The 13,861-nt window shown below is 41.3% G+C and overlaps 1 protein-coding gene across 1 annotated transcript in view; it reads right to left on the bottom strand.

The window, feature by feature from the left end:
• Positions 1-2,342: 2,342 nt before the first annotated feature.
• aff1 (AF4/FMR2 family, member 1) overlaps positions 2,343-13,861 on the bottom strand; it is a 34,128-nt gene continuing 22,609 nt past the window's right edge. Inside the window, exons 6-16 of the mRNA XM_061733586.1 lie at positions 9,227-9,332; positions 7,445-8,381; positions 6,462-6,589; positions 6,295-6,389; positions 4,770-4,833; positions 4,534-4,670; positions 4,276-4,347; positions 3,993-4,086; positions 3,856-3,899; positions 3,529-3,749; positions 2,343-2,979 (exon numbers count right to left, since the gene is read on the bottom strand). Of these exons, the coding sequence (XP_061589570.1) occupies positions 2,816-2,979; positions 3,529-3,749; positions 3,856-3,899; positions 3,993-4,086; positions 4,276-4,347; positions 4,534-4,670; positions 4,770-4,833; positions 6,295-6,389; positions 6,462-6,589; positions 7,445-8,381; positions 9,227-9,332 (2,062 nt within the window). The 3' untranslated portion in view covers positions 2,343-2,815. The remainder of the gene's footprint in view (positions 2,980-3,528; positions 3,750-3,855; positions 3,900-3,992; positions 4,087-4,275; positions 4,348-4,533; positions 4,671-4,769; positions 4,834-6,294; positions 6,390-6,461; positions 6,590-7,444; positions 8,382-9,226; positions 9,333-13,861) is intronic.

Below are 13,861 nucleotides of genomic sequence, written 5' to 3'. Positions count from 1 at the left end.
ATCAATTATTTCACGCATCTCTCACAACATGGGGAAAAGGCATCTTTCAAAAGCATTGGTAAACATTTTTCAAGTCAATAATAGTTTTTTGTAAATAAATTCATAGATGAAACACAAAAAACAAGATCCCAGAAATTCAGGAAACATATCGAGCTGCACACGATGAATGTCAAATTCCACATTTTTACAGTTTCGCTTCATGTTCATCCATGGACTTGTACCAAAATTGACTCACCCAGCGAGTACGAGGCTCGATACAAGCATGGATGACAAGAAAAAAAAAAAAGTCTGTTCTGGTCCAAAAGAACCAAAAGATCCAGACCACCAGCATCTTTGAAACACCTTGCATGAAAACATTATGTTCACTAAGGTGTTATAGCAGCAGAAAGCTTGAGAAAATCAACAAGGTTTCAGTCACACCTGACAGTACTTGCACTACAATAAATGGCACTTTTGGTCAAATCTGATGTCCTTCCTTCAATGTTCCTCAGCTAAATAAGGCCCTGATTTTAAATCATTACATGACGTCAACTCCATGGTTTCAAAGTGCAAGGTAGAAAGTGAAAATGCATTTTTCAATGTTGTCTCTTAGCTAAAAAAAAACGATGATGATGATGATGATGATGATAAGAAGAAATAATAATTCAGGAAATTTTGATATGGGCATGCCCTACTGCCCATTCGTCCCCTCTTGCTGCTTTGGTTTGGGGCTGTAGTGGTTGTGTTCGGGGTGGTTCTATGTCCGTTTGAGGTTTTAACGGTTGTATTGCATTCATTCCTGTGCTCCCCACAGGGGATGTGGTTTAGGGTTGTTAATAAAACAAACCCCCTGCTTCGGGGTTGTGTGGTTGAGGGTGATTAATAATGGAAGTAGGTAGTTTAGGGTTGTGCTAATTTGCACCAATTATGGCCAAGGACTCAATACCGAGTCCGATGACACCACCCACGACTCTCTATGTCAAAACATTCAAAAGTTATAGCAGAAAATAGGGACAACCAATCAGAAGAAGGGGCGGGGCTAATTAAGGCCAACGAAGCTCAAGGACTCAATACCGAGTCCGATGACACCAACCACATGTCTTTATCACAACCCGTTCAAAAGTTATGGCAGAGAAAAGTTTTCTAGGGGGCGCTGTTGAGCCGTTAGGCCACGCCCATTAATGCAAACCATGAAATATCAAATTTATTGCCAGGCCTGGCTTGCGTGGAAAATTTGGTGAGTTTTGGGGAACTATCAAATATGGACCAATCAGATGAAGGGGGGGGGGGGCGCGCTTTTTGGCGTCTAGCGTTACCACGGTAACACTTTTGAAAGAGAAAAGTAATGCGCGTCGTTGCAGGATGGAGACGCACACTTTGATGTATAATACACCTGGGTGCACATTACGGTTCGGGCCGTATTAACTGCCGAAGGAATGGCATAAATTGCGCCAAAATTACACGATTAATTGAAAATGGCCGACTTCCTGTTCGGTTTCGGCCAAAGAGACTTTACTTTAAGTTGCGACATGATACATGTGTGTACCGATTTTCGTGCATGTAAGTCAAACCGTATTGTGGGGCTTGAGGCACAAAGTTTTCTAGGGAGCGCTGTTGAGCCATTTTGCTACGCCCATTAGCAGAGACCCCCAGTAGCGGAGCGCTGGTGCGCCGGTGCGGAGTGCCGGTGGCGGGGGCTGCGATGCTCTGCTGCAGGCTCTGGAGCCACGGCTACGCCGTAGCCTACGCCGTAGGGTACGCGGCTACGCGCACCATTCTGCGTTGGTGTAACGCGGAACCATAAATCAACCTTACGGCGTACACTATGCCATAGGCTCTGCGTTGGTATAACGTGGAACCATAAATCAGCCTTCAGTGTGTGCTCTGTCAGCTGTTCTGAACTTCTCTATTGTGCTCATTTTCCTGGGACTTCGGGTCCACTTTTGCGGTATGCATTCATTGTTGTGTCTAAAAATAATGCGCGGTGCCCAGTGCCACCCAATCAGAAACAGTACAGATATTCTGTGATATTTTTTTATATTTATAAAAAAATAAAATTATAAAAAAATAAAGGATCCCCATAACTTTGATTGGGTGGGCAGGATGCACGTTTGGGTGGGCACAGCTCACCCCTGCCCCCCACTAAAACCGGCCTCGCTTACAGGTGAATGAGACATGGGGTAGTTTTGTTGAAAATGTGCTGTCCAAAATGTCCTGGAAAACTCGACTCCTGCAGATGCGCGTTCCCCAAAGTTTGTGGGGGCGTGGCTTTGGACGGAGCGCTGACGGGAGGGGGAGGAGGGGGCGGGGCTTAGAGGAGGTGCCACTTTCAAATCTTGCTAGCTCTCCAACAACTTTAATGCAAACCATGAAATATCAAATTTTTCGCCAGGCCTGGCTGAGGTGCAAAATTTGGTGACTTTTGGGGCACGTTTAGGGGGGCAAAAAGGCCCTCATTTCGTCAGAAGAAAAACAAAAAATAATCCTACAGATACAATAGGGCCTTTGTACTGTCAGTTCTCGGGCCCTAATAAGAAGAAGAGGGAAACCTTTTCTGTAGACTATTATATCGCCTTCATTTTCATGTTTTCCCTCGTTTTTTCCGGCGTGTTTTATTTTTTGGAAATTTTTTTTTCCCCATATCAGAGCTGGGTCATGCTGTACACCCGCTGCTGCGCAGTGGGACTTTTGCCACTTTAGCTTGTTAGCAAAATGCTAGCATGGTCATGCCACCACTTGGCATACCCATAATTAACAAATAATAATAATAACATCAATCTGCTTTCAAACTTCACATCAATAGAGTCTGTTCAGGTCGCGGCCAAGCGCGTCGAAGTCAAGGAAATGCAGCAAGAGGCAGCTTTACAGTTGTGCAGAGAGCTGGTGTCATACCTTCCTGCCTCAGCCAGTGGACGCCTTGTCTGGTATAGCGGACCATAGACTTCAAACTTGAGGTCAGGCTCAGTGGCCCCAAAAGTGTGTCCAGCTCTGCCAACAGACCTGAAACACAGAAATAAGTCACTGAACCTCACAAAAATCTTACACCTTTTGTCTCACCTTGTTTTTTAAATGTCAAGAGTCTCCCCAACTTTTATCTCCATCCACCACATCAAGTTGCATTTACTAAAAGTAGGTGCCGGAAAACTGTAAAACCCTTTAATGCTGACTTGGCACGTGAACACAAGCGGATCTCTTGTACAGTTACCCTCTTTTACTTTAACAAGGCATTTCTTTAATACCTCAGGAAACTGTCAACTTTTGACACAAAAGGACAATATACCAGTACGTCTCCTTTAACACCGATTCTCATGCAGTTTATCTGTATTGCCCAGTCCTTGTTCAAAATGTTGCTAATTATGGATAATTTAGACATGTTAATTACAAAAATCTAGAAGCATCTTCTACCTTTCCACAATCTCCAAACTGCTCATTTTAATTTTTTTCTTTTAAAAACCTGAAAGTTACTTCAGGAAGGTTCCCAACTTAATTTAAAACACATTTAAACTATGTTTGGAAACAAACTTTGGTCTGTTTTTCATCAGTTCTTACCGCTGCCTTTGTGTGTCAGCTCCTCTGCCTGCTCCCAGATACAATGAGCGTTCAAGAATAACATAGTGATGGTGATGTAGTTGAAAGCCAATTTTTGGATTTCTTGAGGAATTGCCACTGTGGTGCCAACTTGGCCCACACCCAACCCACCGGCACAGTGGCTGGAGCCAGGACCTGAGCTGCTGGATGTGATGGCTGAAGGTGGCAGGTAGTTTGTGATGCTGAGGGACAAATAAACACGAGTTAAAGACGTGTAATGCTGTCTGTGCGTGACTTGTGGAGTACAGTTTCAAACAGAAGCTGTAACTTCTAAAGCGGATGACTTACTTTGATGAAGACGCGGGAGGATGATGTGGTACTTGAGTAGAGGTCTGATGGAGAAACTTCACTTACTTTTTTTTTTACCGATATTGACAAAACTTACTATAAAACTAGCAGACGAGATAAAAAAAAGTATTACTTACATCAAAGTGATAACTGAGGGTTTTTGAATACTTCACTGCAGTTGTTTGTTTGTGCCGAAACATCGCCATCTGCAGGATACACTGGGCCCTCATACTATAGAAATCAAACAATTCACAATTTGTATCAGAGGAGTATTTAAGGAGTATTTAAAGTTCATCATATTTTTTTAGTAATCTTGCCCTGTTTACTTAACCTGTCTGTGAACACAGTACATCTACTGCTCATCTGAGATGGATCAATGACGAAGACACTAATCTGGTAAGACATGAGGCATCATCTTACCATAAAACCAAAAAGTCATTTTCCAAGGATGATGCTGGCGAGTCCACTGGGTTTTTAAGTCTTACAACAAATCTGTGGGAATGAGAGGCACAGGTGACAAAACCAACAATTCAAATGAAGTACTACTTTAATCCAGGGAAACATCACAATGGCAAGCATGTAAACAGTGGATGAGAACAGTCAATAGCTTTGCAATTTAACAAACTATGGTCTAACACTCAAAACAAACAAAAATGTATGACAAGCGTGGGTTCTGACTTGATCAGTTCCACCGTCTCTGCAAACATCGAGTATGGAGACATTGAAGTCATTGGATCTTTTTCCAAGACAATCCCACTCTCAACGAAGAACATGGCTGCATCCATGTAGATAAAGGCTCTACTGAACTTCTCCAACTAGAGACAAAACAATGAAAATAAAGGAACAAAAACAGTTACTTGTGATGTGTGCAGACTGTAGATGATTTTTCTAAAATTAAGAATGGGTAGACCTACTTCTGCATCCGCATTATGCTTCAGTCTTTTGGCCTCTGTTATGTAGTACTGCACTGAAAACTGACTGCGGGGTCACAGAAGCGACAGCAAGACGACAGAACAAATAAAATCATTGCACAATAAATGTTGGCAGTTTATATTTGAAGTTAATCTTCTGCTTTAAATCAATACTGTGGCCTTCAAATAAAGCAGTTTTTTTCCCTATTTCTGCTGGCGCTGGTTAATATACAACTTCTCAATCCTCGAAGTGCTGATTTCTAGGACTTGTGTCTAATAATAAAGGTGACGCTTTAACTAGTCATTAGGGGCTTCATTACAATCAGATCCTCTACACAGCAGCGATTCTCAATCAGGGGTCCGCAGACCCCTGGTGATCTGTGGTGTAATTGCAAGGGGTCCGTGATAATAAAATACATTTTTAAAAAGCTCTTCAGACATTTATAGAAGTAGATTATTATTTTACTCAAATGCGACCGAGACCTTTATCTACCTAAACTACAGAGTGTAATTTTGTTGTATTTGAATAAGAAATCTTGCACCTGTATGCATTGTTGAAGTTACTCCATGACACTGTTGATACAAACGTAACACGATCTGCATCCTTTTCAAATTATGAGCCCCCTGGCATTTCAGTGGGCATACACCTTTCATTTCTTTAAAATGCTTTTATTGTGAAATAAAACTCTTATATATCCTAAGAGTTGATCACAAACCAAAAAGGTTTAGAACCAGTGCTCTACAGTCCTCAAGGTTGTCACAAAAAAGGGAAACAAACAAACCTAAAATCAGTCACTTTAATAGACATTTTGTTTGAAAGGGGTTTTTCTAGACTGTTGTCAAATAAACAGTTTGTGATTTTTCCATCCAACATATGTCATCATCTTCAACTTTTTCCCACTTAAAATTAGCCTTTTAAAGAAGGCTGGTGTCACCAGATGTGCTGTTATTTGACAGAATAAACATTTATTTTAAAAGAACTTGTTTATGTTAAGTGTACTAACAAATATATTTAGTAAAATGATTTGCAGTCTAAATAAAAGGGCCATCAGATCACAACAAAAGATCACACTCTGTTCATTTTTCCTGCATAAATCTGAGTCATTCAACTTGAATTAACTCCACATTTCCTCCTGTTGATTCCCAGCTCCAGCGTAACTCTTAATACTGCAGTGCAGGTGTGCTCAAGGATCATAAGGTGTGGCTACAAGGTTCTTCTTTTTCTGCCATGTGGTGTAAAGTTACAGACCATCAGGCAAAAAGTCTTTACATGTTGGAGGCTCCTTTTATGCATGTGGTATGAGTAGAGCTTGCCATACGTACATGGGTTTGGTTCAAACTACCACTGTCTTTTTCAAATATGTTTGTGAAATTTCATTTCAAATAGAAGACCTGGTTATGAAATCCTACAGAGCCCAAATATGTATAAAAATATAGCATTTTTGGAAAGAGAATTTTGATTGATGCAAGCTCTTTGGCAACATAAAAATGTGGTACAACTTGTCTGCTTCTGACAAAAGAATCTTACCTCTCATCAAAAGTCAGCAAGGGTCTGTTGATCGGAGTTTTAGTGTGGGTCTGTGAACCAGATGGGACATCATGGCTGCTCTTTGGGGGCTTCAGCTGTGATTACAGGGTACATATTTGGTTAAAACTTGGTGCTTGATCGTTTGACGCTTCTCCCATAATAGTTACCTTTTCGTGCTGCAGATGCCATTTCTCTTTTGGTCTGCTTTTATTGTGCTTGTGGGACTCCCTTTCCTTCACGACCTCCTTAATGGACTCCGGTCTTTTCCCCAAACAGCATTTTTCCAACTTTGAGTCTTTAACAGTGTATTGAGATGTTGGGGAGTTTGGAGAAGTTGAGCAGTTTTTTATTCTGGCTCTTTTTTTCATATGGACGTCTACTGGATGGCTGGAACTTCTGCAAGTGACAAAAACCAGAGCTAGCATGATCCAACGGGACTGATCTACGCCCAAAATGAGCTTGACATCGAATCTTAATCTGAATTCCTTTGGTTGGACGTACTTTGGTTTCTCTGAAGGATGAGTTGATAAAGCACTCTTTTTTTCTGATATCTGCTTTGTCTTTGAAGTGTTTTTATTCTCAACATTGACCTAGAAAAGGACAAACTGCAAGTTAAAATAAAAACAGGCTTTTCTTTGAAGCATGTGTGCCTGCTGGGACATACGCAAACCCTGCTCACATTTTGAGAGTTTTCGCTGGTTTTGGAAAGTTTGTGTGTTTTGGAAACATCATCTTGCTCTGTCACCAGCACTGGTCTCTTTCTGGAAATGTCTTTGTGGGTGGATTTTTGAGGCATCTTGGTGCTGCTCTGATCAAAAGTATCTGCCTTGGGTTTCTTGCAGCTGATTCTGTCTGGTGAGAGAGGGGACAGTAAGGGACACAGTGCAAGACTTTGGAAAGGGCAGGAACAGGGGTTAGGGTAGCAGATGCCACATGATGAGCAAGGATCATACAAAACGAGGGGAACTTCTGATCCAGCCCTTTTTTTAATCACCTTTGGTATCTTTAGAACTTTTAATGTCTTTTTTAGATTCACTCTTGTCCTTCTCACAATTATTTGTTTTCGTCTTCACCTTGGATGTTTCTGCGTAAAAGTGATCTTTTGTTTGTGTAGTTACGCCATAACCCTCAATAGTGAATGATACTTTACTGCGGTCCGGGCAACCTGCCGCTGCTGGTTTTGAGAGTTTCCTGGCATTGCTACAGCTGCTCACATCGGCAGGGAAATCTGTTTTCCTCAGCTTGAAGCAGTAGTTGTCCTGAGGGATTTCACTGCACCCGTTGGCCATGGCCAATCTGTCAGTCAACTCTATTTGGTGTGAGGAAAGCTGAGCGGGGTCTGCACTGGATTTCTGAGGCTGATGCGTCTCAGTGGAGTCTGCACTGGATTTCTGAGGCTGACGCATCCCAGTGGAGTCTGCACTGGATTTCTGAGGCTGACGTGTCTCAGTGGAGTCCGCACTGGATTTGTGAGGCTGACGTGTCTCAGTGGAGTCCGCACTGGATTTGTGAGGCTGACGTGTCTCAGTGGAGTCTGCACTGGATTTCTGAGGCTGACGTGTCTCAGTGGAGTCTGCACTGGATTTGTGAGGCTGACGTGTCTCAGTGGAGTCTGCACTGGATTTGTGAGGCTGACGTGTCTCAGTGGAGTCTGCACTGGATTTGTGAAGCTGACGTGTCTCAGTGGAGTCTGCACTGGATTTGTGAAGCTGACGTGTCCCAGTGGAGTCTGCACTCGAGTTCCGAGTCAGACGCTTCTCAATAGGGTCTGCACTGGATTTGTGAGGCTGATGCGTCTCAGTGGAGTCTGCACTGGATTTGTGAGGCTGATGCTTCTCAGTGGAGTCTGCAATGGAGTTCCGAGTCTGGCGCTTCTCAATAGGGTCTGCACTGGATTTGTGAGGCTGACGCTTCTCAGTGGGGTCTGCGCCGCAGTTCTTGGAGTTATGATGTTGCGGCGGCAGCTTCTGAGAGCGTCTCTCGTAGACGAGTGCATCACGTTGAATGTCGTTGCCGGAGTTTTGCCGACCATTCCGCATCCAGTTTCCCAGCTGCCAGTCACCAAGGTTCACTGCTGGAAAATCACGCTGTTTAAAAAAAGAAAAAAAACAATAATGTGATTCCAGAAAATGAGGATTAATATAATGGTCCTTTTCGACTAGTACCTACTCTGCGCGCTTCTACTCGCCACGCCCCCGTCTTGCGCTTGTCCAGCGTGCTGAGTCGGCCCTAGATCTGACGTCATCACACTACATGCTACCGATTGGTCAGGGCCATCAGACGTTTGAATCAGGAAGCGGGGAGTCAGTGCGAGAGCAGCCCGCGGCTTCCTCATTTTATCTGACAGGCAATGGCAGTGCAAAAGTCTGTTTGGTGATCCAACTCTAAGGTGCAGATGTTCATAAACCTGGTGCTGAGGAGAGAATTAAAAAGGGATGTAGACGGGCGATAAGGAACGACCAGATCTACCAGGCTCACGGCTCTCAGCTGGCTGATTTATGGTTCCGCGTGACACGCAGAGCCTACGGCGTCGATTTAACCATAATTCAGGCTTTATTTCTCATCAGCGCCGACGAACAAAATAATTTTAAAAAAAAGTCGCCGCTTGAAGCTTCTTTCGTTCTCATTTCTTAACTTGATATCGAACACAAGCCACAGACCCAGCAGCACATATATCATCTCCTCCAGGTTCTACATCTTTAGTGTTGTCTTCTCTGTTTAGATCACACAATCAAATATGTCACAGCAGCTTCACCCCAAACCGCCCACTTCTAACCTGGGTGTTGAAAAACAAACGAGGACAAAGCGGGTGGAGGCGAGACGAGGCGTGACAAAGCGTCCCGAGTCGGGGTGCGCTGAGTAGGTACTAGTCGAAAAGGGCCATTAGATACATTTATTTTGACCTTATAGAAAAACAAAAGTAACATATTACCCTGGGCTTAACAGAGTTACCCTCTGGAGGTTGAGGTGGCTTCTTGGTGGAGCTTTTGCTGCCCGACTCTGACCCAACGCAGCCGGACCGTGTCACCTTAGATGAACTATATCAGAAATACAGCCAAATAGTCATTTAAAGGAACTAAATACTGTTGTTACCACTGATAACTGTTTTGTTCCCAGCAAATGGGAAATATAAATAATAAAAAAACAAAACACATACTGAATAGAAACAGAAAAAAACTTCACTCAGATTTTTTTAGATTTTTTTTTTTTATATGAAGAATTGTATAATCCTTTGAGTGTCGCGACCCCGGTGACAGCAAATTAACAAGTGTTTTGTTTTAGGTAAAAGCAAAAAAACAACCAAAAACACAGATGTCAATAGTTTTCCCTACAGACATGGAGTGGTGATTCATAAAAATGCCTTCATGATGTATGATCAGCAGTACCATGAATGTCTGCAAAGTGCTGCTTTGATGTGAAGAGCTGAAACCAAGTGAAATTCACTTCAGTCTGCATCACACTGATTATTCCTGGTTAAAACTGTTCTTCAAAGAAACTTACATTCTATCCAGCATACTTTCTTGCAATCCCACCAAGGATTATAAAATAAATTAATATAATTCATTTTTATTTCATATGGAAAAATAAACATCACTATATCAAAAATGGAGACTTGGTGAAGAACTATCAGGGTGGTGGCATAAAAGATATTGATTTCAAAATTATGAATGGAGTGTTATAGATTAACTGGCTCTGATCCTTTCTGAAACATGGTGATGAGATATGGTTTTCCTTACCCAATCTTATTTTCAACAAAGCTGGAGGTATTGAATTTCTATTAGTATGTGATTTTGAAATATCCAAACTACCCATGAAACTGTATTTCAACAGTGTCTAAAACACATAAATACTCCCCTTGCAATCAAATTTTATACTCTGATTACAACTGTCAATTTATCCTGAACCCCTTCTAATTGTCAATATGATTTTCTTTCCTTATTTTTTATTTAAGTATTAATTTTTCATTCATCCATTTATTTTCTTCCTTTCCCTTCATGTAATCTCAATTTAATAGGTGGTGTGATTGTTCTCTCAATCTGATGTACTTATGTTTACATCCGAGTTTGTCAATGTTCTTGTTAAATAAAGTAATAAACTAAAAAAAAGAATATTGGATTAAAAATGTTAACTAAACTACTCTCGTCGCTTTACCGTGCAGCGGTTACATTCTTTTTATAAAACGGAATGATGAATTCCTGCAATCTGATTGGTTGTTAACTGTGGTATAATGAGCATATACCACGGCTTCTATTCTAAAGCCTTATCACAGCATATTATTCTGCGTCAGGGAAGCAACAATGTATCCATGACAACAACCAACTGTTACATATTTTTCACGGTTACAGCAGGTAGCAAAAACTAGCTGGTGTTTATTTTCTATTTTCGTTAACAATTAATTAGGCATGTTCACAGTAAACTTTGATCTCCGGGGAGGAGCTAACGATGGATGAATGGGTTGAGGAGTGCCTGTCTCCGAAAAAAAAGACAAGCAAAAGACGACATGCAGAGCTGACATCAGGAGAGATTGACCAACTCGAGAAGGAGAGAAGTGAGGCCAATACAGTTCAACAGAACAGGTGGGCAGTGATGTGCTTTGAAGACTGGTGCAAAGATAAAGGTGCGGCCGTGGACTTTCAGACAGTGTCTAAAAAACAATTCAATGACATTTTAAGAGAGTTTATGGCACTGTCAGAAAATTCAAAGGTGAACTCTATGGACTGAGCAGCTACATCAGTCTCCACGCAGGACTCAACAGATATGTCAATGACCCCCACTCAGCCACTCCTGGTGCCTCCTCAAAGACACAGTGTTCACAACCTCTAATGCAGCGGTTTTCAGACTGTGGGGCGCGCCCCCCTAGTGGGGCGCGGAGGTACTGCAGGGGGGGGGGGGGGGGAAGACAGAGTGGAGCTGTAAACTAGAGGGCTGCATTGGGATTGGCTCCCGCCGTGTCCCGCAGGACCCAACGCAAATCTCGCGGGAGCGGGCGGTTTGAACTCTCCTGGGGGCAGGAGTGGGCGGCCAAAAAAAAAAACAATGCGGGATCGGGATGTAGTCTTTTTTTAATTTAAATCTTTAAACACAATGAACAATTAAGAACAAGGGTAACATACAAATACAGAGATTCCAACACCATATTGAAAAGAAATAAACAGAAGAATATATAAAAAGGACAAGACTGTTGAATGTAAATAACATGTAAATTATGTAAATTAAAATGTAAATGTAATGTAAAAAAATAAGTAAAAATAAAAAACATATTGTGCGAGAGTAGGTTTCATGTAAACAAATTGAGCGATTTACAGATACCGATGCTCTTTTGTGCCTTTGTGTTTGATGAGTACACCGTCCTCATATATTGATCAAGCTCTTTTTTGAGTACAAGGAGTTCAGGCTTTCTGTGGATGAATTTGCACTTATGTATGTGAAACTTAGCTAAAAATAAAGACAGATTAATAAAAAAGAAAATGTCCCTATCTTTGTCATTACAATTATGAAAACCAAAAATAACATTCTTAAAATAAAGATGAAAATCAGAAAAGACAGAATCAGCAATATACTTGTGGAAGTCCCTCCAGAATAGGTGAGAATATGTTTCTTTGGCAAAAAGAACAATTAACATCTATATCCTTTTAAATTTTGATAAATATTGTTTTGCAGGGTAGAATTTGTGTATCAATTTAAAAGAGATCTCTTTGACTTTATTTGTTACAAAGAATCTTTGTGGTAACGACCAAACTTTTGTCCACTCAATATCCGTCACGAAATTGAGCCAATAAAATGTGTAGTGGCTGGTGGAATGGAAGTTAAACCGTCCTGAAACATGGCTCTTACTTTGGTATTCGGAAACTTATCAGATGAAAAGCAAACACTACCAAGAGAAGACTGTGACACATCAAGAGGGCTGCATAATAGGGGAGGGGATCGGGATGTAATCTAGCGACAAAGTGACGTGGAAAATAAACCTCAAACAAGGTCTTTACAAAACAAAGACAAAGCAAGGAAAGTCAGATATTTGGAGAAACTGCGTGCGAGTGGCAGTCTCAAAACAACAGCCCCGGTTTGAGAAGATGTGCAAGGGAAAGCAAGCACACACAAGTCATTGATAGAGTGTGGAATAGAAATGGAATAGTGATGTGATTATTTGCAACCTTCAGTACAAATAGGAGTTCATGTCTATTAATATATGTTCATAAAATAAGTTCTAAAAAATTTAATACTCAGGGAAGAAGTCCTAGTTTCAGTTACTAGTTATTATTGTTAGGATCATAATTGTTGGTTGGTATTTGTATTGAAAAGTGCTATACAAATAAAGTTATATTATTTTTATTTCATTATTCTAATTATTTCACAGTGTCACCGAATAATTTGCCAATACAAGCACTTTTGTTCATGTTCAATTAATAATACAATATAAAATTATAGTTGGGTTTTGTGTCTTATTATTAGTAGGGTAATGTTTGTACAATTATATTCAATTAATTGTACCAATCTAGGTGGGAACCGTGTTGGGGGGGGGGGGCACGGAAATATTTCCAATTCCCCAAGGGGGGCCTGACTGAAAAAGTTTGAAAACCACTGCTCTAATGTGTTCACTGGCATTGTGAAAATGTTGAGGAAGAAAGGACTTGACACTACAGTGCATCACACATCAATAGCAGAAGCTGACTTCAACGGCATAAAGCGGGTGCTGAATCCAAACACTCCAATGGCCTTGGTTCATAAAGTGTGGTTTGACACACAGCTGCATTTTGGGCACAGAGGACACGAGGGAAATCGTCAGCTCAAACTAGGGCTGGGCAATATGGCCTTTTATTAATATCTCGATATTTTTAGGCCATGTCACGATACACAATATATATCTCGATATTTTGCCTTAGCCTTGAAATAACACTTTGATGCCTACAATCACACCAGTATGATGATTCTATATGTCTACATTAAAACATTCTTGTTCATACTGCATTAATATGCTCATTTTAAACTTTCATGCAAAAAGGGGGAATAAGTCAAATTTCCCAAAACTGTATTCATTAAACAGTTACTAAGCAGTGAGTGGCACAGACATAAAAAGTGTCATTTCAAAACAAAGTGCACTTTGCATGTCTCTGACTCCCCGTCTGAAAAACATCTGCTAAGAACATGTTCTGGTCCCGGTACCTGGTCCCTGGTACCTGGTACCTGGTTTTACCTGGATGAGCTGCTTTGAGCAGGAGAGGCCCCTTACAGCACCTTTATATTCAGACTAATGTAGGTGTAGGGACTGCAATGTTTCATCCTCTCCTCCTTTACTTTGCATCACTTTCAATTACTTTTAGAAATATGACGTCATACTGTCTTGTTTGACTTTGTTTCGATGATAGTGATTGATTGCATGTGGCCACATTTAAACAACACTAGGTGTCACCTAGTGTTTTTTGTGTGCTCGTTGAATCAACGAGCACACAAAAAAATCATAATGATCCACAAGGCAAGAACAAGGAGAGCACAAGGGGATTCATGTACCAACTGCCCGGTGATCTTCTCTGCCCTGTGTCCTCGTTGGAAAAATATCTCTCCCTCCTGC

The sequence above is a fragment of the Cololabis saira genome, chromosome 11, assembly GCF_033807715.1.
Source record: "Cololabis saira isolate AMF1-May2022 chromosome 11, fColSai1.1, whole genome shotgun sequence".
Lineage (NCBI taxonomy): Eukaryota > Metazoa > Chordata > Actinopteri > Beloniformes > Belonidae > Cololabis > Cololabis saira.
The sequence above is the reverse complement of the archived record's forward strand: the minus strand, read 5'-3'. Positions and strand labels throughout refer to the sequence as shown.